Source organism: Cupressus sempervirens, chromosome 9 (assembly GCF_028749045.1).
Source record: "Cupressus sempervirens isolate cs-2001-9-10 chromosome 9, ASM2874904v1, whole genome shotgun sequence".
NCBI lineage: Eukaryota > Viridiplantae > Streptophyta > Pinopsida > Cupressales > Cupressaceae > Cupressus > Cupressus sempervirens.
Window position 1 is genome coordinate 81979845 of NC_143126.1, and position 25821 is coordinate 82005665.

Sequence of the window (25821 nt, forward strand, 5' to 3'; positions counted from 1 at the left end):
GTACCAGCCTGGAGGTAAGTACCCAGCATCCATAATGCAGCATGATTACTGTGCATACATTGCATTCACTATTACAATGACATTTAATGATTCTAAAAAACTCATATTGGGTGTTTGATATAGTTTTTATTTTTATATCACATATATCTTGTATGGCTGAACTCGACTGAACCTGTACAAAATATCAGTGAACTGCCAAACCCAAATCTTGGCTCATATAGGCAACTGAGCTAGAATTGAAAAGCTTGTTTGGATTAAAGACTTTGTTGTCAAAAAAATGGCATTACTGGTGCTTGAAATTATAAATAGGATCTTTGCCATTTACAAAGACAAGAGTGATATTTGAATGAACTGGAACATCAAAATCTGAAGTGGAAACTAGATTTGAAGAAGGTAACACAAAATATATGAACAAAGATATTTATAAGATAGGTGAAGCTGTATAAAATGCTTTCATTATTATTGAAAAATGTAGTTTAAAATGTGATATTTATTATAGACCATAGGGTAAGTAGAGGCTTTCCCAAGAAGAGACAGATGCTGATTAAAGCCTATCCAAGGGCATACAGTCCTTAAGAATGCCAGAGCTATCTAGTTTTTTAGTTTGAGGACTAAAGACCCTCTGTAATTTCTTCTCCTCGCTGATCTCTTTTCCCATATGTGGGTGATTTTCTTTAGTCAAAATGTCTTTAGGTTTCTTTTGGTGGTAGTAAGACCAGGTCATAAGCATCAGTCCATGATGGATTGCATGACTGCATAAGCAGGGAGTGACTAACTTCTGCATACTGTCAACAGAAATGATGGGTATTGACTCGTTTGTGATAATGATGGCATTGTTGATTATATAACTAATGGGTTGTTTAATTATTTGTGATTAGTGTAACATAACTAGCTACATGACTGTGTAGTGGCTGGATCACACGTTGCTGGTGATAATTGTATAACTGGCACAAGATTGTGATTGTGATTGTATAACTTCATCTATCATTTCATACATTGTAAGTTCTGAAGGAAATAATCATATGAAATAGCAAAGAACTAATACGAAAAAACTAACCCTGAATCAGCATGGCCGTCTGATAAAAAAACATAGCTTGCGTAGTTAAAACAATTCAACACATCTGCAGGTTTTATGCTTAAAAAAAAATTGTGTGCAACATTTCTCACCGTGAACGCAGTTGTGTGGCCCTAAGCTTCCTTTGCACTGGCTGCGAAAATGACTGCTGGCTGCGAAAATCGCTGCGGACGAAAAAAACCAAAAACCCTATTTCGCGACGAAGCAACATCTGAGCGCCAAAAAAGAATAGGGCTTCACGGACATGGGACACGGACCCGATATTTCATATTTTTCAGCTCATAAAAACGTGGGATTGGAATACGTATTCCAATTCCACCTCTTTGGGTGGAATTGCAATACCTTCTTTTTTGGTACAAAATGGCATACGTATTCCACTCATATGCCTATTCCGTATTCCTACATGACACACCCAAACGGGGAATTCGACATTTTTTGGAATAGACAAATGCCTATTCCACTCCAATTCCGCTCACCAAACGGGGCCTAAGAGATCAACACCACATATGCTGGAACATGCAAAAAGGGCATTAATATAGTATATTATAATCCATTGGAATTTATTTTAGCCCAATTGTGATTTATAATAGACATATTCTCTTCCAAAAACTGTTTTAATACAAGGACCCAAATTTCAAAACAAACATTTCAATAAAAATATAGAATTTACGTAAATCCAGGTAAGCAAAATTAGCATCAAAGTGTGGAAGCGATAGGGTAAAAGCCATGGGGATCGACATGAGCATCGAGCACCTCCACAACCCCAAGAAATGTTGCTAAGCTGAGGCCACAGTAGACCTATCTCTTCCAACCCCTGGTTGTCCGCTTCTCTACCTCTGAACAACTTCTTCTAAAGTCCCAGTGGGGTCCGGGTAAATGTTGTCCAAAATACCTCTGTCCAAGGCCATCTGTGCATTTCAAAATGTGGGACCATTTGTATTATGTACCTCTGACGATCGTTGTTTGTTGAATGATCCATTTCATTGGTGTAATTTTCTCTGACTCAAAAAACATACACATAGTTAGATGAAGTTTCAATTTGAGAAAAATTGATTGATTGTAATCTTTGTAGTGGAACAAAACATAATAGAACGCACAAATTTTCACACCAGTTTGAGGGTAGAACCCATGAGAAGAAAAATGGGTCATCATGTAAGACCCAAATAACATCTGAAGCTTAAATGTAAAGAATCCACAGTCCAACACAATAACCAAAACTGTAGGCAAGACAATACTTTAATATTGAATTAAGGTTAGAAAGAAGAACATGGAGCTTGAGGGCACTCACACCCAACACCACATCATGCAAATTGGTCGTTTCCAACTTTCCAACCAACGCATTCTCAAATTTCTCTCTGATCATGCCAAGACAATCGCTTGGGCTCTCTATAATCCATTGCAGGTGGAGGCTGTTGGGAGAATTATTAACTAAACCAAAAAACTGAAGTTGATAAGAATGCAATAGTACCTAGAGGATGTGCACAACATGACTTGTATTTTTTAATGGCGATGGAAGTTGATAAGAATGCAATAGTACCTAGAGGATGTGCACAACATGACTTGTATTTTTCAATGGCTAATCTCTAAACAAAATGCAACAAAGACAAAAAAAAAGAGAGTCAAACATGATTCTTTTTTAGATTCACGAAAACACTATAAAATTTTCTTTAAAAAATTGTTCTTTTCGATCACAAAATATACATGAAATGCTGAAAAATTCAAAAAAAAAATCATTGTGTTTTTCCTTTTTTTGAAATTTAGTAAATGGTGCAATTTGTAGGGAGGATAATCACATCCTTTTTTAACTTGTGATTTTTGTAGTCTCCAGAAAAGAGAAAGACTCTTCAAAAGGTAGTAATTGAGACTTCAATTAATACATGGCTTTGCAAGTTGTTTGGCAGCTCTTCAGCATGTGTAAAGTAACTACTCCATTCTCTAGCCAACACATCTAAAATAGAAAAGCTACTTGTTTGAAAGTAGATAGGTTGCATCATTTAAAAATCTTAAATGGGGATTGGATTTTTTAGATTTAGAAAGATGAGCTCTGCTAGGGTTTGTATAGCCTCTGTCTGAATCCCTCCTAATTTCCATTGTTTGTCATACCACATTTACTACGGGAATAAGATTTCATTTATGACTAGTTTAGCCTTCTCCAATCCAATAGTTGATGCCGGTGCTGGAGTTACTGTTGCTACTGGAGATTATGGCTCCACCAACCAAATGCCTGCGCAAGTTTGTCCCTAAGGTTTTTCACGGGGTAATTCCTCTCCTAATATTATTTTGAATGCTAAGGAGTTTGATAGTCCATGCACATGGTTAGAACAACAAACCCTTATTGGGTATTTTGTGGGTCATACTCCTTCTAAAAGCACGTTGTAGGAATGGGTTTCCAAGGTCTAGACACCTCAGGGTGTTCACCTTGAAGGCGTTCAAAGCCTTACCAAAGGCTCTCTCTTTTTTTCACTTTGGCAATGCAAGCCAAGATAAACAGGTTTTTTTTGTGAGGCCCCGGGATTGTTAGGTCCTCCCTCTTGGTTTTTCAATGTTGGTCACGAGATTTTGTTGTTTCTAATGATCAAAAGCTTAAGTTACTAGTTTGGGTGGAGTTCCCTGGGCTTCCCATTCCTTGCCGATCTTTTTTACCCATTATTGTGCACACTGTAGGCAAGGTTGTGTGCCTTGAACCAAACAAGTTTTTCAACTCTCATCCCCAATGTAGGGTTTGTGTTGAGGTTGACCTGTCTAGGGACCTCAAAGATACAGTGGAAATCCAGATAGGTGGTACCACCTTTACTCAAAAAGTTCTTTACCTCAACCTTCTGAATAGTTGCTATTGGTGCTAGTCAACTGAGCATAAGATTAGGGATTGTCCCTTGTTGGATTGTAACCATCCCTTTGCTTCGAAAACCAAGCCTGCTACGACTGCCAAGAAATATGAATGGACGATGGTGGTAAAAAAAGGGAAGGGTTCGACTACAGCTAAGGTGAGTTCTTTGCATGTGGATCATAGTAAATGTAGCTCAAGCCAAATACCCATAGACTCCTCAGCTCCATTACTTCCTCTACCTCCTGTTTCAAACGCTAAACGCCAGGGGACAGTGAGTGTTCCTACCCCAAATTCATGCCCTCTTTGGACTTGAGTGTCGCAAATGACCTCAATGATTGCCCAGCAAAAGCTACGCTGATCTCGCAACCCAGATGGTCGCAATGAGTTTTTTGACAATGGGGAGAAACTTCAAAGGGTCATTGATATTGATGACCCCTCTTTTGAGCCTCCCTATTTTTTGCACAACTTCTCCTCTCTGGGGGATGAGGATGACATGCAAGCTAGGTTACCATGAATTGCCTTTCATAGAATGTGCAAGAGCTAACAGACCTCCCTAGAAAATATTTTGTTCATTATACCAAGCGTCAGTTTGATCTTGATGTACTTTATCTCTAGGAAGTTAAAGTTGTTGGGTTTCTTCTCACCTCAACTTGTCATATTATTTGGCCAGATAGTGTCATTGCTTCTTAGCATGAAGCTGGTCAAGGTGGTGTTGTTACTCCTCTCTCCCCTCATTTAATTTCCTCTATTATTTCACATGGTTTTGACCCTTTGCATAGGGTGGTTTGGATTTTGTTGTCTTTTCATAATCATTCTTTTGGTATTGTTAACATTTATGCTCCCAATGATGCTATTGAGCATTCACACTTGTGGCGTTGCTTGGCAGATCATTTGCCACCTACGACATGAGTTTTTTGTGGGGACTTCAACATGGTTGACCTAGTCTCTGACAAGGAAGGCCTTTTGCCCTTTAGATGGGCAACTGGTGAATGGGAGGCCTGGTTTTACATGCAGAACAAATTAGGCCTTTATGATCCTAATGTTACTGGTTGCCACCCAGATGGGATTTGGCACACTTGGTCCAATTTTTGAGTTAAGTCTAATAGAGTTTTCAAGAGACTTGACAGGGCTATAATTTCTATGCAGTCCTTTTTTTCCTTTTCTCAAAAGCATGCCTTACCTATCACTTCCTTGCCCAATGTGACATTGTTAGACCACTCCCCCATTCTCTTTTCTATCACCTGGTAGACAGCTCATCCTCACCCAAATAAAACCCAGTTTTACATCAACACCTCCTTACTGTCCCATCCGCCAACTGTTTTTCACATCCTATGTGTCTAGAATCTTGAACCTTGGACCCACTCTCATTTTGGATGGATTCAATAGTGGAATGATGCTATCCTCTGTACTGTGAGATTTCTTCGCATTTACGATAAACAACTAGCTATGTACCACAGGAGATCTTATGAAGCCACTACTCTCGATCTACATATTGCTTTTGAGGCTCTTGCCATGAATCTATTTGATATGAATCTTCAATTTAGATTGCCAACCTTCAGCACTAGAAATAGGTTACAGATAGCTATGTTGCTTGGGGAGCTCAGATCAAGGCCCGTCTCCATTGGTTAAAGGTCGTTGATCAGGCTTCCAAGGAATTCTTTAGTGCTTTGAGAGCTCATCACTCTACAGTGGGTATTAAAAACATCTAAGAAGATTAGTAGGTTCTCACTGACCTATTGAATATTCTCTAGGCTTTTGTGCATCATTATGAGTAGGTTTTTATAGCTCAGGGGCCCTCTATTGCGCATGATCAAGCGTTGCAAGCCTACCTTGATGTTACTCCTAATAGGCTTGCTCCTAAACAATATGTCTTTTGTGAGAAAAAGCTAACGCTAGCAGGCTTAAAGGAAACTATCCTTTCCATGGTTGATGACAAAGCCCTTAGATGTGATGGTTTCCCTTCTGAGTTCTACAAGGTGCTTTGGGATGACATTGGCCCATATTTGCTTCATGTTTATCATTAAGCATACAATTATAATTCATTGGACAACATCATTAACAAAGGGAATATTAAATTCATACCTAAAGCTGGCAACTTGAAGAAATTTGCAACTAGAGGCCCATCACTTTGTTGAATGTCTCCTACAAGATCATTGCCAAAGCCATCTCTCTCAAAATTCATCTTTTGCTCCCTCAGATTGTTCGACCTAAAAAAAAAAACTAGTTTTATCAAGTCTCATTATATCTTGGACAACATCATTCCTATCTAGGAAGGTATGGAATGGGCCAGGCAATCCAAATAACAGGCCCTATTTGTGAAGATTGATTTTGGCAAAGCATATGACTGAATTGAATGGCCTTTTATTTTAGCTATGTGTCAAGCTCTAGGTTTCGGCCCAGTATTTCGTCAATTGGTGTAGATGCTTTTTGGGGATGCCTATGCTTGCATCACCATTAATGATCATCAGTTTGAAGCTTTTGGGCTCTTCAGATCTATCCGTCAAGGTTGTCCTCTTGCACCTTGTCTCTATGTTTTGGCAACCGAGGGCTTTGTTTATATGTTGGCCAATGCCATTTCACAAGGGCTAGTACGTGATATTTCTTTACCGAAGTTGACCACTCAGCTAGTTAATGGTCATTTTGTAGATGATTCTTTCCTCACTTTGATCGAGGATGAGGAGAATATTGTCAATGCTTTGAAATGTTTGGATACTTTTTGCCTTGCTTTAGGGTTTACTATCCAATGGCACAAAACCCTTTGCTACCAACAATCTTTTTTGCCAGGCCCTCACTGGTTGTAGTAGTATGGGTGGAAATGGGTCCAACATGGTGAATTTTTAAAAATTTTGGGCATTCCATTTTCTTTTCAAGCATCTCCTACAGAGTTGTAGAATGTTGTGGCTGCTTGAATTGAGAAGAAGCTGGAATATTGGATTAGTAAGCCCTTTCACTTGCGGGAAAGTTTCAAAGATGCTCCAAAGTGCTTACTACTACACATGTGTACTATTATTTTTGTTAGGATCCCTCCTAAGCCTCATACCTTAAGCTTGAATGTCTTCTCAGGGACTTTCTCTAAGCCTCTGATGCTGTGCATCATAGCTTTCATTGAGTTGCCTAGGACTTTTGTTGTTTACCCAAAGATTCTGGTGGTCTTGACTTGCTTTCCACCCGCAAGCAGGGGATAGCCCTATGTGCCAAGTGGGTCATACAAGCTCTCTCTGGAGATGAGGCCTGGAAAATTTTTCTACGACATTGCATTTCTTGAGGCATTCTAATCAACCGACCAACCTAGAAGAGGATTGGTTTTTAAACCCTTCTTGTGAATTCTGAACCTGTTCAGATTCAGGGCACTTTTGTTGCCAAGAGCATTTGGAAATCCTAGGAAGCCATAAAACCTTGGCTTCGCTGGGCTAGTAATGGATTCAGAGATGGGCTCTCAATGAACCAACACAACCTTTGGTGGTCGCCCTTGTTTTCCATTCAAGGTGTGCCTTTAGCCAAGATTCAAGGAGCTAGTGCATTGCATTTATTTTGCAAGGGTATTAAAACACCCAAAGATTTATTCTCTAGGGTTACTATGAGCCTTCACTCATGGGAGGATCTGCAGGTGCAGTATAGGCTTATCTGTCCAAATCGATAGACAATTGTTCTTCTAGTTTCTGTAGTTCCTCCCAATTTGTTACACAAGCTTGGAATTCACTCATCCCACCCTTGGTAAAAAGATTGGAAGTGGTACCCTGCCACTCCAATGACCAAGTATAAACCCAGGCTAGGGTATCAGTGGATGGTGCCCCATCTTCTGATGGTTGATACTCTCAACCAGCATTGGCATTTGCATTCTTCACATAAGACTTAGAGTCTTAGATTTGCCACTGTCTGGCATACCATCACAAAGTCAAAGATTTCTCACTTTGCTTGGTGTCTCCTTTTCTAGGGTTTGCCTTTGGTTTCTCGGCTTCGACATCTAGGAGTTCCTAATCCTAGATGCTCTTTTGTGGTTAGACTGAAAGCCTTCTTCATATTTTTTGGTTTTGCAAAAGACCTCAAAATTATTGGCTCTGGATTTATGATTTTTTTCAGGCCTTTCTATCCAGAGGTCTTCACTTGGCATATGGTGGTTCTGGGTGATGCTCCCAGACTCCCTTTTAGATATGCCCAGATTTGGCATGCTTTCAGAATGGAGATATTGTTTACAATCTGAAAAGATCGCAATGTTGTTTTATTCTCTCATAGCTTTCTTGATATTCATGTTGCAATGTACTTTAAAGCACTATATGTAATAATGTCATGATGAAAATTCAAGTACAAACTGAGAAAGTCATGCTGGAAGTGGCTCACCTGTAGGAGCTACTTGCTCACTAGGGAAATGCCCCTTGTACAGTTGCTTGAGTACCTCTGGATGCTTTATTCGGTGACCATACTCCTCACGATCACCGCTGAAGCCGAAGCAATTCTACTTGCCGCTTGCAGAGCCCCAAGTCGCAGCCTCCTCGCCGCTCTCCCAATGGTGGCTTCCGTGGCCGTCACCACTCAGCCTCACCTCCTCAAAGGCTAGGCTCAAACTGGTCCCTGTGGCTCCCCTACTGTCATTGATGAGGGTTGGTCGTCTGCTCACCATGACCCCAAGTGGCCTTTCCCCCAGTTGGATTTAGCCATTTCTCCTCCCAAGGCCGAGGAAGATAAAGACAAGGATGTTGATAAAGATCCTTTTGCTACTGACGATTGGGCTCCTCCTGAGCCAACCAATAACCCCAAATATTTTTGGGGATCTGATGACAAAGACTCTCCTTTGGCTAACACTGCTCTTGCAGCTTGAAGTTTTATGTTTTTTGATGAATAGTTGATCTCCAGCCTTGGGCTGTTTGAACTCGCAAGGAGATCTTGTATCCTCCGGCCCTTTTTTTGTGAATATGTATCCTTAATTTTTTTTAATGGAAAAAGTCTATTCATCAAAAAGTATACAGGTATCTACACCTTCCCTTGCCATGTGACAATCACATGAGCCTTTGATTGTCTACAACAATGTCTGTATCATTGCCCGTGATCTCTTGATATTAGTGCCTTCTCTTGCCTCGTAAGATGTGCAAATTTGTAGATAATATAAAAACTTGCCTGACATCATGTTCCCTCCCACCTATCTTAATTCAATTAGATCAAAAACAATATTTTTTATGAATTTTAAGTTTTAAAATCTAGCATGTTTTTTTTGAGCTGCTATAATATTAAAATAAGAATAAACAAAATAAACATTTTGATTAGATGACATAGTTCAAGATTAATAACTATTTAAGAATGTAAGTCTCTGCTATAGTTCTTTGCTATGGCATGGTAGTGGACATGAACTAATAAAAAGTAGTTGAATTAAAACACACACTTTACAATATTATTTGTATTTTTACGTTGTAGGCGTTCCCATATGAAAGAAGCGGGCTAACTTTTCCAATCAACAATGGAGTCTTGCTAAAAGGCCTTCAATGACCATGAAATAGATCAGTGTGGTTCATTGTTTGAAAGGTAAAAGCCAGCTTGCAGGTGAGTTGAAAAGGACGAGAAAGCAAAAAGAGAAGCACAAGGGAGTCTAGAAAACACATGAAATACAAAGCAGCTGCCTATGCGGTGTAGGTCCTGATTTATATGGCCATTCATTAAAAAATCATGCCTTGTCTTCCATGGCCAGGTTCTGAAATGAATTTTTTGTGTAGGGTTTATAGAGAGAAATTCTTAGCCATACGAAAGAATCCACCTATGAGCAGTCATTCACTTCATCAACGCATGAAACGTGAAGTATATACAGATTTTGTATATGTCCAGTGGAATATGTCAAAGTTTATTTGCTTGCATAAATTTGATAAAGATGTATAATTAAATGAATAAACATCCTCCACGATTTATGTGATGGCCCCAAGTTTAGTAGGCAAATTTGAAATGCCAGAGCCTTCCCTTAGCAGCCACCATATTCTTCTGACAAAGAAACATCTTGGCATAAACATCCTCCACGATTAATATGTCAAAGTTTATACACTTGTCTAGTGGAATATATGTAAATTGAATTTAGATATCTTGACTTGAATTAAGATGTTACATTTTGTATATGTCTAGTAGAATATATAAATTAGTTTTTAAATAAATTTATTTTTTTGTGTAACATAGATAGATGTTCTTAAGTAGTGGATATTTTCTACAATAAGTCAAATTTTAATATTGTTAAAAGGACTTAACTATTCATGAAACATGGGTCAATGAGTTTGACTCAAAAACTACATAGTTAAATTTTAATAACAATATCACAATTATCAAAATTTGACTTCTTGTGCAAAATATCTCCTTATCAATTGATGAGCTTAAGGGGCTTTCTAATGAATAGTTAATAAGGCAAATCACTTGGTGAAGGTTTTGCAAATGGGGTTGAAAACAGGACATTCAACCATGGATGAAACTTCATTCTTGAGCATCACCTAAATCCAATGAGTGCTAAGTGTATTATTCATTTTCATGAGAGATGAGTTTGTGTGAACCACTACTCATGAAACATAGGGCAACAAGTTTGACTCAAAAACTATATAGTTAAATCTTGGTAGTGATATCAAAATTTAGATTAAATAGTTTCTTATTAATTTCAAAATTATTCAAAATATCAGTAGCCCTTTAGATTACTGGTGAATTTTTAATTTTATCTTCCATGAAATAATTGATTAAAAAGTTATAATAAGAACATCGTGCACTATATCAATAAATATCCATGAAATAGCTTTATTTTTACAAATTGTCAAAGTTAGATGACGTTAAATAGATACAAATTTGTGACACTTTCTTTTAGGATGATTTAACAAAATTTTGTATCTTTCTTGTTATTTCATCTTCTATAATTAAAATATCATTCTTCGTATCAATAGAATTATTTGAAGTAGCTTTATCTAATAACAATATTGATTGATGGCAGAAGATATTAGAGTAAAAAAAATTGTTGTTTCTAGTTATTTTGATTTTAACAAATAATTTAAACTAGTTCTTGTTATTTCATTTAATTTGATTTTAGCAAAGACTTTGTATTGGTTTTGCTTCTTGTTGAAAACTATCTTTCACAATTAGACTGATTAAGTAATTGCAATGAGAGCATTATCCATTGTGAAATTGTTTTTCCAGATAGCATTGATTGAAGATAGAATATATTCAATAGATCAAATTTTTGATGCTTTTAGTTAGTTTGGTTTCAAAAAATTCTTGGGTTGGTTCTTTTGATGTCTGCAATCCATAGTTGTAACAACATTGGGGCATATGTTTTCCAAGCCCAAATGCAAAGTTCTTTGCCTTCCCAATTTTTTTATAAATGTGTATCTTGAGATTTTGTGTTGTTTCCATCATCTACTTTTCCTTTTATTGTATTGAGTAGTTTTCCAAATATTCTCTCTACTAGAGTTTGGAGGGTAATGCTTAGAGATAAAATCCAATTTAAGCCCTAAATGGTTGAATTTTTTTAACATTAGTTCATTGCAATCTTTTGACCGTATGATTTCTTAGTGTCGATTTCTATGCCTTGAAATTGAAGTTCTGTAAAAAAGTACACCTCTTATGAAAAGTAGGCCTCTAAAAACTAGAAATCATCTAATGCTTAGACGGTTTGTTGTATAATAGATACAATCTTTTCCATCTTATTGAAAGTTTTGGCACTCTCCTAATGGGTGTTAGCTTCTGCTCAATGAGATATATTTCATTTCCATATAATTACAGCTGTTAAATTTGATTATAAGAGTGGGTTTCTTCTTCTACATTATCTTATTCACATTTTGATGACTTTTGTTCCCCTTGACATTACCTCTTCAACATTTGGCTATAATTTTTCCCCTGCTAGGTAGTGCCTACTATAACAAATATGATTTCCCCCTATTGTGCTTGGAAACTCAAATTTAACTTGTTATACTAATAGCATTTAGTATTGGTTAAATCAACATACGATTTCTATGGAACATGGGTCAATGATTTAGATATTACACTTTCGGAATTTTATTTGAATTGAAAAAAAATCTTCTTTTTAAAAATGTCAAAATCATTTGAATCAAGGGCTCATTTTTTTTGTTAATGTAACAATCAATACTTGATATATATATATATATACTTTGAGGGTTTTATTAAAAAATTAAAATTTATGTATTACAAAAAAAATTAGTAAAATTGATATATTACAAATAAAAACCGCGTACCTATTGCACACTAAGGTGCGATTGCTAGTATTTATTCGTACGCGTTTTCCAAAACCAACTTTATAAGCCACTTTACATAAGCTTACCCCACGCTCCAATAAAAACGTTGAAGACACCGACACAATACCTGTAACTGACGTGGCAACGGGGAAAGCACCACCCGCGCCCTTCACTCGCTTGTTATCCTCTTTAAAACACCCGAAAATCTTTCAAAAACTCTGCACTCGCTGTAAAGGTCATCTCGACAGACTTGTCATTCAAATTCGTAAGAATCCGCAGGTGCCGAGGTCGAATCCCAGGAACAGAAACCACAAGAGCAAATGCCTAACCTCGGCCTGCTCTGTTGCTGCTGTTGCTTCCCTTCCGACGATAAAACTGCCGAGCGCTCTCTGTTGAAACCCTCATGGTTCCCCAAGGTCGGAGGGTCGAATCCCGGGGCGCAAGATGAAGAAGATTCAGTCAAGTGGTGGAGACAGGGCTGCAAAACTGCCAGGAAGGCCGGCGAATGGTGTGAATCGCTAGTGGAGCATCACTTCGGCCCTAAATGGAAACTTTTCCTTCGGAGATGTCGCGCCAGAGAATTATTCATTTGCAAATCGAATCACAGGAGATTTAATTACGATCGAGTGAGTTACGAGCTTAATTTTGATCAGGGACGTAGCGATTTCGATGACCACAAAAATAAGGGCTTTTCGAAGGCCTGTGATGAAGCGAATACATAAATGAAAATAATAATCTGAAGGAATTCGAAATCATCAAGATTTCTACAGTGCCGAGCGGGTGCTTGGGGCTTGTCGGAAAATTAATTATTTTGGCGATCCCCATTGTATACTGTGTACAGAGATTTTGTCTACTTCTACTTCCGAATGATTAGATTTAAGAAGAGTTTGATTTTTATTTTCATTCAGAACCATAGATTGTCGGAGTTACTATATTTTTGATTTAACGAATACTTAAGTAAAAAGATAAACTATTTCATTTAGGATTTATATTTTCTCCAATGTCTTTATTCATCACTCTTTTCTGTGTTAAATATCTAAAAACTTATTATTTTCTCAAGCGCTAATTATAAATAATGGAAATTGCACACTTCTTTTCGATTTTCTTTTTGTTATTTGTTAGGTTATCTTTATGGGATAAAAAATATGAATGGTGCATTTTTATAATTGATATATATTTCAATTTTCTATGTATATCTATTTAGAATAATTATTAATCAATTTTAATCCTTACACTTAAATGCATAAATATGGAAATGACCTCTAAACTTTAAATACCTAAATTCAATTTTAGGGTTATCTTTACCCTTCCCATTTGATTATTTCATTTTGGATCATTAGGTTGGGATTTGATGAGAGGGCATTTTCAAGGCCTATCAAAACTAAGGAAAAAATGCAATGGGATTTCACTAGAAAATTTTGCTAAATAATAGAACCCCCTACTTTTTAGGGTTGCATATGTGAACATGGGACAATGAGGTGGGACTACATATTGTCTTGCTAGCTTACAATCTTTTATGGCACTCGTGAGCCATTTCAAGGTTTAGATTCTTGCCAAAAATATTGATGGGAATTTGTCTTCATTTATTTATTTGTATTTACTATACATTCTACCAACTTCCCTAATTTTTCAGTATTACTAGTTCTACTCATATATTGAAAGCAATCCAATCAATGATCGAATTATAAATCAATCAAATAAGAAGCAAGTAGATATGTTGGTGGAGTTGGTTTGTGATTAGGATGGCACTTTTAGTATTATAGGCTTCATGTTATGCCAATTTGTATTTGCATTGTTTGTAACTTGATCATCCAATGCATTTAGAGCATTTTCCCAAGGAGTCCCTCCACCAAAATATAATATAGTATCATCTCAAATATCTCAATTATAGTAGATATATGTCAAATGTGAAAACCTCCTGAAGTTACAAGCATCACATCTAGCATAACAACACAATCTTGAATTGCAAAAGGTAATAGATTAACAAACTGAAAATAACCTTGTGTTCTTCTACAAGTTTACTTACCGGAATACTAGAGTGAGCATATCCCTAATAAACATAATAGTGTTCTAACTAGTACACAAAAGTTTAGACTTTTTTCATTATTTGTTATTAGTTGCATGCAAATTATACAATGAATGTGAAGTGGGTCATTATCTCCACAATAAAGCTAATTAAGTATTTTTTGTAACATCTTAAGTAGAAAATTAGCATGCATAACTATATAAACTCCTAATTCTCTAACGTATTTTTTTTTTCATCAATATTTCACATGTACATACAATAGGGTTCAAGTAATGTTCATTAATCACATCTTTCCCTACTTGAGTTTTATAAATTACTTCCATATAGAAGTATAAACAAATGGAAATTCACCTTTTCATCATCCTTGATAAAATCAAGTACACTACAAAAAACATTTATAAATTGTTCTATCATAATTTTTAGTTGAATTAAGCTCATACGCAACTTGCATTTATAATCTATTGTAGGGGCTATAGATGGTTCAAGATTCTATACGTAACATGCCCCCTATAGGGCCCCCTACAAAGATTGGGGTCAGGCTTGGTGTAGTGGGAGGAGATGGGTGCTACAACATAATTTTATGGGGCCGGTGTTTTTTTGCAAATTTGAGATTTTGTGTTGTGGAATTTAGGTGCAAGATTCTCAATCACATTTAAGCATAGAGGAGGAATTAAACTACTCCCATCATCTTAGGGCCTGTTTGGCTACTAGAATAGGAATTGATTATTTGAATTTGTTATTATAGGTTGTTATATTGAAATTTGTTGTTTTGGATTTTTTATTCTATATTCGTTTAGTTTGACAAAATGAATTCTAGATTTATTATTCTAAATATGTTAGGTTCCACAAAAATAATTTTGGATTTGTTATTCATAGTCTCAATTAGCCTCACCCAAATTTGGATGTGGTCAATAACACTCCATCGACATCCATGAAATCTTTGAACTCCTTGATAATCACCGTACTACTCATATTTTTTCTATTAAAAGAAATGAAAAAGCTTAGACTATTACGTATTGTGCAAAGTCAAGAGTGTCGATGTTTAACATAGATGGGGGTTTTAATAGGCTAAGGATTTTAGAAGGGTGTAAAAGTTCAACAGTATCCAGTAGAATAAGAAGGAGAATATGGCAAAGGATAATCCTACAAAAGCGAGCATTCATGGTGTCATTTCGAACAAGCAATTTTTGGGCCACGTCTATACAACCACGAAAATGCACTTCCTTACGAAGGAGAGGACTTAGAATTTTTTTTGAAAAGTCAGAAAAAGCAATGTAAAGGAAGTGCATTTTCATGGTTGTATAGCCACGGGCCAATTTTTGCATCTTCATTGAGGCCCTCATTTTATGTGTCTTCCTAGGAACAAATTTAAGGTACGAATCAACTCGAGGTTTCAACGTATGTTCTCTAATAAAAAGCTTTCTAAATCTTTATATGTTGACAAGAGAGACAAACTGAAGAAAAAGAAAGATGAGAATATGTCAACAACACTCCATGGACATCCACGAAATCTTTGAAATCCTTTACAATAACCATACCGCTAAAATGTTTCAGTCTACTCTATATGTAATGTCCCCAATTTGTCATTAGTTTCAAACTTTTCTGTCAAATGAGGTTGAGGTGGATTTGAAATTTTTACCAGATACGAAAAAGTCAAAATTGGAATAGGAATTTTGTATTCTAATTCCACCTATTTAGGTGGAATAGAAAATGTTCATTTTTGGGCTAAAATTGGAATACGTATTCCTATTCTCAATTTCGATTTGGTGCACCTAAACGAAGGATTTGAGATTTTTGGAATTTACATATGTCTATTCTAGTCTAATCCCCACTATCAAATGGGCCCTTTATGCCTCATCAAACTCTATCACTTCAAAGAAATCAAAATAGGGACAAGAGCTCATTATATCAAATTTAAGGATAATTGCTCGACCATGCTCAAGCATTCATCTTTTAGTTGATCAGTATTGAGCTTTCTACTTGTTTCATGTAGAACTTTCACCAACCAATGTCTCTCCTTTGACCCCATTTGTACATCTATTATTTTTCCAACAAGTTAGTGGGATTTTTAGTTCATATATTGCTATAATATGCACCCTTTGACCTTTTTGTGTGTTTTTGTAAATATGATAATGAAATACAATTCAGTAATGCATCCAACTACTCACTGAAATGATAATATTACATACAAGTCCACCACTAATTTCACAAGTTAGTAGTTATCTTGCTCAACCCAACTTATAGAGTACTTGCATATTATTTAGATATTTGAAGATACAATAAGCATTAGTTTGTTCATCCAAATGTACAATAAATAGAAGCAACAACTTTTAATAATATGATATGAATCTTGAGCCTTTGGAGCCCTAGATGTTGACTCTACATGTATTATAAGGGTTTTATATTGAAGGACATGCTCTATGTTATTTACAAAACATATATGATCATTGAGGGATATTCATCGAAACAATCAAGTTTTCTCAATTCCCCCAACATAGTGCTTTGTCAAGCTATGCATAACATTGTCTAGAGATAACTTTGTGTGCAATGACATAGCACTTCTTACATCTATAGTGTGGCCCCACATAGTTGCACATGTCACTATCTAATTAGATTGATATCAAAATGTTATGATTCCATAAATAAATATATCATGTAGTAGTCTTGGTGTTACATAACATGATTATACAAATCATATGTACTTTCGACACATGGTATCATTTGTCTCATGCCATATATTTCTACCTGGTGCTATATGAATTTGACTTTTTTTGCCATCTCTATCCGCATACATCTTGGACATTTATCAATATTTATATGGAGACTAGAACTATTTTGTGCATTGTGTAATGTGGGAGAGGAATACATAATTTCTCATTCAAACCTTGTGTATGTTTTTCCATGTTTATTTTTTATGGAAATGACATATATGTTAAGATTCTTCCTCAACTTAAATGAATCTTTAGTTTTACTATTCATTTTTTATTGTGCATTTTATAATATTATTGCATTATTAGTTAATTTGCAAGATCATGCACTAATCCAATCTTAGACTTGGATCACCAACTTATCAGAGTTAAAGTGCATCTTTCGTGTTAAGGAAAACTAATGTGAAACAAGTAAGGGAATGCAACACAATTGGATCAATTTGTGAAAGTTAGAAGAATGTCAAACAATTGGCCAATAAACACATACTAGAGATCTCATAAACATTCAATGAACTCTCAACATCACCTTAGAAACTATATATCAATAACTCTTGGAAGAGAAATGCAAATTTATGAATCAACTTAGACTAGCATCATAAAACTTTGTACAAGTTGTCTAGCATCATAATCCCTTCAAAATTAAAGTTTATTTAGATATTCATTTATTCAAAGAGAAAATTGAGACCTCTAAAATAGATATCTTCATACAACAACTCAAAATATACTTATTTTTCAATAATTTCAGTAGTCTTAAGACTTCTTTCACAACACTAAATTCTCAATTTTATTATCTAACTTGTGGCAAGAATAATCACACAACAAGAGAAGGAAAAATGTCCATTAAACGAGTTCCATTTAACTAAGCAGAGCTTGTTCCAATGCATTAGCAACAAGTTATGTGGGGCATTCACATAACTCAATTAAATTCCATTTGATGATCTCTCTATTATGCTTATTCATGATCTAGGACAATAGTCACCATATATGAGACATGCCAACATATGGTGGAACATCATATAGGATTTAAAAAATCAAGAAGCTTTCAAATAACTACAAATTTTCTTCAATAAAAAATACAAATATTTTCTAACAACTTTATCTCGCATTAATGAATGTATTAATTACAACTTTATCTTTTCCACATTTTTGACAAGTTGATAAGATTTTATTTTTTCAATCATTTTATCTTCCACCTCACACAACATGTTTAATCAATATTAATTATCACAATCTATTAAATATTTTTAATTTCTTATTTTAAATATATTTATTATTAGTTTTACATTGATGTTTATTTTTTACTATTTGATAAAACTTGTTCTTAAAACTTCATATAATGCATAAGTTCATATATATATGTCTTTTTAATATAATTTCAATATGTTATATCTTTGTATTTGAATTTCTAATTTTTTTAAAACTTTTCTTTTTAATAAAAGTAGTTAAATTATTACTATTAATTTACTTTTATAACAAGGGGCACATGCGCCAAAGTTCCTGCCTTCATGTTTTTATGGTTGACTAAAGTAGTACCGCATGAAGGGGAAATTAAATTAGTTACAATTTTTAGAAAAAACTTGTTGACAATAAACTTTTTTAGGTACTTAAATCAAAAAAATAAATTGTTGATTACTTAAATCAAAGTATCAAAATATGTATTAAGTTTGAGGGGTAGTATTAATGGTATTAAATTTTTTTTTACCAAAATTGTAAAATAGTAGCTAGTAAAACATAGTGTAAACTTTTTAAAAATAACATTTTATAGTTGTCAAAAATAAACATCAATGTAAAACTAATAAGAAATATATATATAATAAGAAATTTAAAACATTTAACTCTATATTTGAACTTGGTAAGATAGTTAGTAAAATATAGTGTAAACTTAAAGAAATAACATTCTACAAATTACAAAAATAAACATCAATGTAAAACTAATAATAAATATATTTAAAATAAGAAATATAAAACATTTAACTCTATATTTGATTAAAATATCTAAATTATACAACTTAAAAAACATTTAACTCTATAAATTCATATGACAATTTCTTCATAAACTATCTTAAATAATAAATGTATTTAAAATAAGAAATATAAAACATTTAACTCTAATTTTGATTAAAATATAATTGATCATAAATATATTTAAAATAATAAATATAAAAAAGTTTAATTCTATATTTAAACTTGGTAAAGAAAATAGACATGGATAATTAATATTGATTAGACATTCATTTGTGAGGTGGAAGATAAAAATGATTGTTTTTTTTTAAGTTTTTTTTATTATTATTAGTAAATAGCCGAAGCCTAGATTAATTATTGTTATTTTTCGTAATTAATTATTTTTATGTGTTAAGAGAATTCAAACCCAAGACCTCCCACATGAGAGGCTCAAAAGTTACCGTTGTGTTGTAGGCTCTTGCCTATTTTTTTAAAAGGTTAATCCACTTGTCACAAATGTAGAAAAGATAAAGTTGTAATTAATGCATTCATTAATAGACTTGTTATAAAATATTTGTATTTTTGTTGGAGAAAATTGAATTTTTTCATTGCCTTTTTTTATCATGGGCCAATACAATTTTCAAAAATTTGTATTTTTCAATTTCAAAAAAACATTCAAATTAATATAGCTTTTGCAAACATTAGTATATCTTCAAATTTTTAGATTTATGTAACTAATATGAAATCTAATGATTCCATTAGTTTCCTAATCCTAATAAATATACACATAACTTAAGTGGCAATACAAATTAAGAGTCACTTTTCCAATCTAACATCTTAATAATTTATGGAACTCTATTTTTATAACAATATGTTGAATTTTTTTATTTGAATTTCCTTTTTGTTGTTTATACAAAGTGATCACTTCATCATTCAACTAGATAAACTTCTCAAATCTATAAAAAATAATCCCTAATATTATACCGAACTTAAACGTCACAACCTTTATCCCAACCTTCAAGCTCACCATGATTTGATTTCTTCAACATTTTGGGATTGGGATTAATAGTGAATTTTCCTCCCAACCTCAAAGCTAGGAGGGGATTTTTTCACCATCCTTAAAAAATGAATTTCTTGTATCCCCACCTCAAAGAAAAAATTGAATAATAAGTTTTAAATTTTACAATTAAAAATATGAAGCTATCAATTAGGATCCCCTAAAAGAGAGCCTCTGATGCAGGAGCATCTTGCATCCAAAATAAAGGGGAGACATGTTGAATGTAAAATTTAAAATTTAAAAAAAAAAAAAAAAAAAATCTGGAGGAGAGAGAAAAGTAACGAAAATTAGAGGAGAAATAATAAAAAAATAAAAAGGAGAAAAGAAAGGAAAAGAGGATTTTTATTTTCGAGGTGCATAGGTGGCATAAATAGAAAAATTAAAAAAAATAGTTGTCATTACATTAATCGAGGTGTGTAGGTGGCATCTTAGAAGCTTGTGGAAAGTTTCTTAAATCTTGCATTTAATATTTGTTGTGATCCATAAAAGAAATGTAATTTTCTAATTGGGCCACATGGTGGTGCTTAGTTGTAATTCTAGAAGGTTATGGAAGTTGTAAAAGTTTGTGGATATTGTGTAGGTGGAATTCTAGAAGGTTGTGGATAAGTCATGCATTGGGTGGTAAGTGCCTATTTAAGCAAGGGATATGAGCATTTCTAATCAAGTTTGAGGAGTAGAAGCTCAAGGAGAAGTTCAAGGAGTAGCTTGACAAGTGGAAGCTCAAGGTGAAGCTTGGAAAGGTGAAAGCTTTGGAAGGAAAGCTTGAGAAGTGGAAGCTTGGAAAGTTTCAAGGTGTGAAAGCTCTAAAGGTGTAGCTCTTAAAGTAGAAATTCTTGGTGAAGCTCTTGGTGTGAAGACTCTTATTTAGGATTTCTCTTATGTTGAAGAAGTCATATCATCTTGTGGGTGTTGTAAGGATTTTTCAAGTATAATAAAATTATTTGTGAAGCATTTTTTTTTTCTTGGTCTCTATATTGTTGCATTCTTGGTTGTGAGTTGTTACAGTGGTGTGACCCTCTATCAGCCTCGACCCAATTGTCCCTACCCAAAAAGAAATTTGACCTCGTGAAAACATAAAAGTTGAAGCAAAGCATGATTCTTAATGATAATTATTTATTTATTGTTAGAGCATAACATGATTCGTGGTGATAATGATTTAGCTCCTGTATGAACAAGAGGTGCAAGCGCCAACGTTCCTGCTTTTGGTGGTGTTGTTGGCACAAGGACATGGAAAGAAGTTTTTGGTGTTGGTCTTTAATTCATAAATAGAAATTAAGCATGATATGTTATTTTTTTGTAAATATGAGTACAAGTTTGAAGGGGAAAAAAAATAGAATTTGTGTATGTATAATCCTTTTTTGAACTTTTAGGAGAACTATTGAAAATTTGAAGGACACTTTCATCTAATGGTAAAAGGTTGTATTTGATAATAAAAAAATATTTAACTAAAAATATTGAAAAATGTAAAGAATATTTAACTAACAGAATTGAAAAGCTTATATATTTTAAATAATTTGAATTAATATTATAACTAAAATTTATATTTAATGACTGAATAATATAATTATACTCATTCACATGGGAAAATAGGTTCATTTCAATAAAAGATAATATTTTTTTAATAGTTCTCAATATATATTGCAAAATATCATTAGTAATTAGCATTGTAAGTTTTTATTTATAAAAAAAATATTTAATGAACAACTTGACACCCAAAAATGATATAAGATATTTTAAATTTTAAATACAGAAACAATAAACATAATTGTACTTACAATAACTACTATTTTCAAATTCTATGTAACATTATTTAGTTTTTAGTTTTTAAAATTCTTTGTTACATTATTTAGTTTTTATTACTTTTAATTATTTTAAAAGATAATGCTCTAAGAACAAAATGAATCAAAAAAATTTGAGTTAGCACATTCTATTATTATTATTATTTTGACTAATGGTAAAGTGAAGTGTGGTGTGACATATCTTTTATAATAGTTATATTAATTGCACAATTTATAGAAAAAGTTAGAATTTTAAATTTTCATTGATTTTTTATTTTAAAAATTGAATTTCTCCATTACTATTTAGTTAGATCTAATAAGATTTTAATTAAATACTATTTTTCAAAAAATAAAATAAAAATATTCAAGCTTTATAAAGAATTTAAATTCTCAAATTCTTAAATGATAAAGTAAATGTAGTGTCACATTATCTTTTATGATATTTTTAATCATAATAAAGAATTTAAATTCAAATTCTTGAAATGATAAAGTAAATGTAGTGTCAAATCATCTTTTATGATATTTTCATTCATTAATTGCACAATTAATGCTAAAAGTTAGAGCTTTAAATTTTTGTTGATTTTTTTGTTTTAAAAATTAATTATTTCCCTTACTATTATTAGTGAGGGCCAATAAGATTTTAGTTAAATAGCTTTTTTCCATTTCAAAAAATAATCAAAATATTCAAACTTTATAAAAAACTTACAACTGAAAAAAATATTTGAATCTTATTGGTTCAAGTAATATATTTTATAGATTTTTAGGAAACTGAATGATTCCAGTAGACGGGAACTAAAAATAAATTAGACAATATTATTTTTTAATTATATTTTATAATAGTGTTTGTAATATGTATAATTGATAAGTGTTACAATTTATAAATTATATCATTTATTAGTAATAATATTTTTTATTTAAACAATTTATCATTTAGTTTAAATACATTTAAGACTTAAATATATATTTTAATATTAAATTAATAATTATATTTTATATCAAAAAAATACTAAAGAAATAACCACAAAAAAGAAATAATTCAATTCTAAAAGATATATAAATTATTATTAAGTTTTTATAAACTATGTATTAAAATTAAATAGTTATATTTTATTTCTTATTTATTACATCATATTTATTCATCAACATCAAATTTATATGTATTGCATCTATTTATTATTTACAAATGTACATATTAAATTATATAGATATTATTTCATAATTAAAAATTACTAAATTTTATGAAAAATTTGGAAATACAAAATATTAAATAGTAAACATTCTCTAATTGTGTAAAATTAAACAATTAGTTTTACTTATAAAATATTTTTATATTTCAAAACATTTCATTTTTTCTTATAGAAATGTGAGTTTTAATATAAAAATTAAATTCTTAGTTTCATTAATTAAAATATATTATATTTTAATTTTGTATTATAACCATGATTTTATTTTGACTATGTTTTTTATTAAGAAAAATAATTATCTTTAATTCTCTCTCTCTCACACAGACACACAACTTATGTTGGTATCACTCTATCTTACTATTTTATCTCTTTTCCTCTTCCTCCTCTGTATTATCTATCCTTTTTTCCTCTGCATATATGTTTATGTTGTTATTGTTGTATACTGCTATTTATCTCTATCTATATCTCTATCCTAGTTTTTGTCCAGTGCTAATGATTAAAAATAGTGTGAGTTCCATTTGATAATCAAGATGAAAATAATGCATAGTTGGGGGAGTTTTTCCAACTACTTATGGTTCTCTAGTAGCATGCATGGTATGCTTAAACATATAATGTGATACTCCAAATGCTTCATCACTTCTTCAAGTTCTATGATTCAAATATTGGTATGGATATATTTCCTCATTGCACATAATTTAAGTTGTCAATGTAGAAGGTACAAATTTGTCTAAAGCATATGTATTGATCGTAGTATGATATTAAGTACTTAGTGCCATACTGGGGGCTTTGGCCTCTTATTCTTGGGCTTAAATGCTCAAAGATATAATAATATAGCACAAGAACTTAACAACAAAATATGAGTCATCCTATTAGATCACAAACACATTTCTAGGACGAGAATTTAACAACAAAATATGAGCAATCCTATCAGATCACAAGTGCATTTCTAGGCAAAAATTAATGCATTCACAATGTTAATTTAGATTTTCACTCATCTACACCTCTACAACCATTATGCATTAGGCAGGAACTATGACGCATTGCGTCTCTTGTTTATTATGTTTTAAGCATAAAATCTTTAATATTCTTTTTCCAAAGAATAACAAAAATAATAGTACAAAAACTACTTACTTCAAAAGTTAGTTTAAAAAAGAAATATGAATAATAATTGTAATTATAACTATACATTTGAAAACAAGAATAAAGAATATAAATATAATAATAATGATCAAATAATCTAATTCTATAAATAATTGAAAAAAATATGAAGATTTCTTTAAAGAAAAACACATGATCAAAAACATTATAAATAATTAAATGTATATGTGGAGATTTTTGATAAAAGCCTCCTTAGCCAATCAAATTCTACATAATTGTTTTTGTCAAAAAATTAAATTGAGAAATTTGCATTTATACTTTCATTAACAAGTTTTTTTAAAGATAATAAAATATGATTTATGATTGATTATAATTGAGTTGTTTAATCACTATTTAAGTTCTTGTATTGTCTATAGTTCTAGTCTACCAGACTCCAAATCTTACTTCCACAACAATAGTCAAATCTATAAATATCCCCTCCATTCTATTTTTGAGTAGTGGTTATGGTGCAACTTATATGCACCCACACTAGTGTTAAATAGTCTTTTAAGTCTTTAATAGACAAATGAAATACACTCAAAAAAGGTGCATACAAGTTGCACTGTAGACAGTGCCCTATTTTTGCACTAAGAAAGAAGACCACTTAAAAGTATAAAAATAATAATTAATTTTCTTAATTTAGAAAAGAATTTTAGTCAATTCTCGAATTCTTCCATTATCTCTAATAATAAAACTTTAAATCTCAAAGTATTATGTCTATAAAAGCCGTTGAATCAAAACACGGTCTCCAATAATTGCTACGCGTATCCCAAAACAACTTTACATTGGCGACCCGGCTGCTCTAATAAAAGCAGTTAGAACACCGACAAACTGTCTCTAACTTACGCGGCACAGCGGGCAGTACATTCCGCGCCCTTCACTCGCTGGGAATCCCCTTAAAACTTGAAAATCAGTCCTATACTCTGCACTCACTGTGAGGTTATTTCCAGAGATTTTCATACAAATTCGTTAAATCTCCGTAGGTGCAGAGGTCGAATCACTACAAGAGCAAAATGCATCACCAAAACCTGCTCTGTTGCGGCTGCTGCTTCCCCTCCGCCGATAACACGGCCCAGCGCTCTTTGTTGAAACCCTCGTGGTTCGACAAGGTCGCGGGATCGAATCCCGGCGCGCGAGACGAAGAAGATTCAGTCAAGTGGTGGCGCCAGGGCTTGAAATGGTGTGAATCGGTGGTGGAGGATCGCCTCGGCCCTAAATGGAAGCGTTTCGTTCGAAGATGTCACGCTGGGGAATTCTTCATCTGCAAATCGAAGCCCGGCAGATTTCATTACGATCGAGTGAGTTACGAGCTCAATTTTGATCAGGGGTGTAGCGATTTCAGAGACTACCAAAATGAGGGTTTCTCGAAGGTTTCTGATGAGGATAGAAAGCGAATAAATGAATGAAACCCTCCAGAAGTTCGAATTCCTCGAGTGCTTTCTGAATATGACAGTGTCGTGGGGGAACACGAGAAGAAGTGCATGGGATTTGTATAGGCCTACTGTATAAAGTGATTTTGTTTGGGGGTTTAAAGAAACATATTTATGTACTTTACTTTCGAAGGATTACATAATTTAATGTTTTCGTTTGGCCCCTCCGCTATTAATTTTTCAGAAAACAAATGCAGTGTGCTAAGGTTCTGGGAGCTTATATTTTATAAATCAATTATCATTTGATATTTTCTAATTTCTAGTTGGTTGAGATTGAATTTAGTCGACTTTATGCCCATTTTAGTAAGCTTTATGGCCATTTTTATAAATAGAAAATTCAGAAAAACATATGGCAGTGGACCAGTCATTTTCACTTGAAAAATACAATTTTTTAATTTATAATGTTAAATTATTAGAATATTTTAATTGTATTGAAATATAATCATATTATTTTTCATCT

At 33.0% G+C, this 25821-nt stretch overlaps 2 protein-coding genes across 2 annotated transcripts; both read left to right on the forward strand.

Moving 5' to 3' along the window:
- The first annotated feature begins 12314 nt into the window (after window positions 1–12314).
- Window positions 12315–13078, forward strand: LOC149537724 (uncharacterized). The gene has a single exon (XM_089801662.1). It carries the CDS (start codon window positions 12421–12423, stop codon window positions 12820–12822), a length of 402 nt encoding a protein of 133 aa, XP_089657788.1. The 5' UTR covers window positions 12315–12420; the 3' UTR covers window positions 12823–13078.
- An 11605-nt stretch (window positions 13079–24683) lies between these two features.
- LOC149537725 (uncharacterized) lies at window positions 24684–25617 on the forward strand. Its single transcript, XM_089801663.1, has one exon. It carries the CDS (start codon window positions 24945–24947, stop codon window positions 25335–25337), a length of 393 nt encoding a protein of 130 aa, XP_089657789.1. The 5' UTR covers window positions 24684–24944; the 3' UTR covers window positions 25338–25617.
- Window positions 25618–25821: the final 204 nt, after the last annotated feature.

What these genes read in the sequence shown, in the direction of transcription:
- LOC149537724 (XM_089801662.1), top strand. Translation starts at nt 12,421, where the DNA reads ATGCCTAACCTCGGCCTGCTCTGTTGCTGCTGTTGCTTCCCTTCCGAC.
- LOC149537725 (XM_089801663.1), top strand. Translation starts at nt 24,945, where the DNA reads ATGCATCACCAAAACCTGCTCTGTTGCGGCTGCTGCTTCCCCTCCGCC.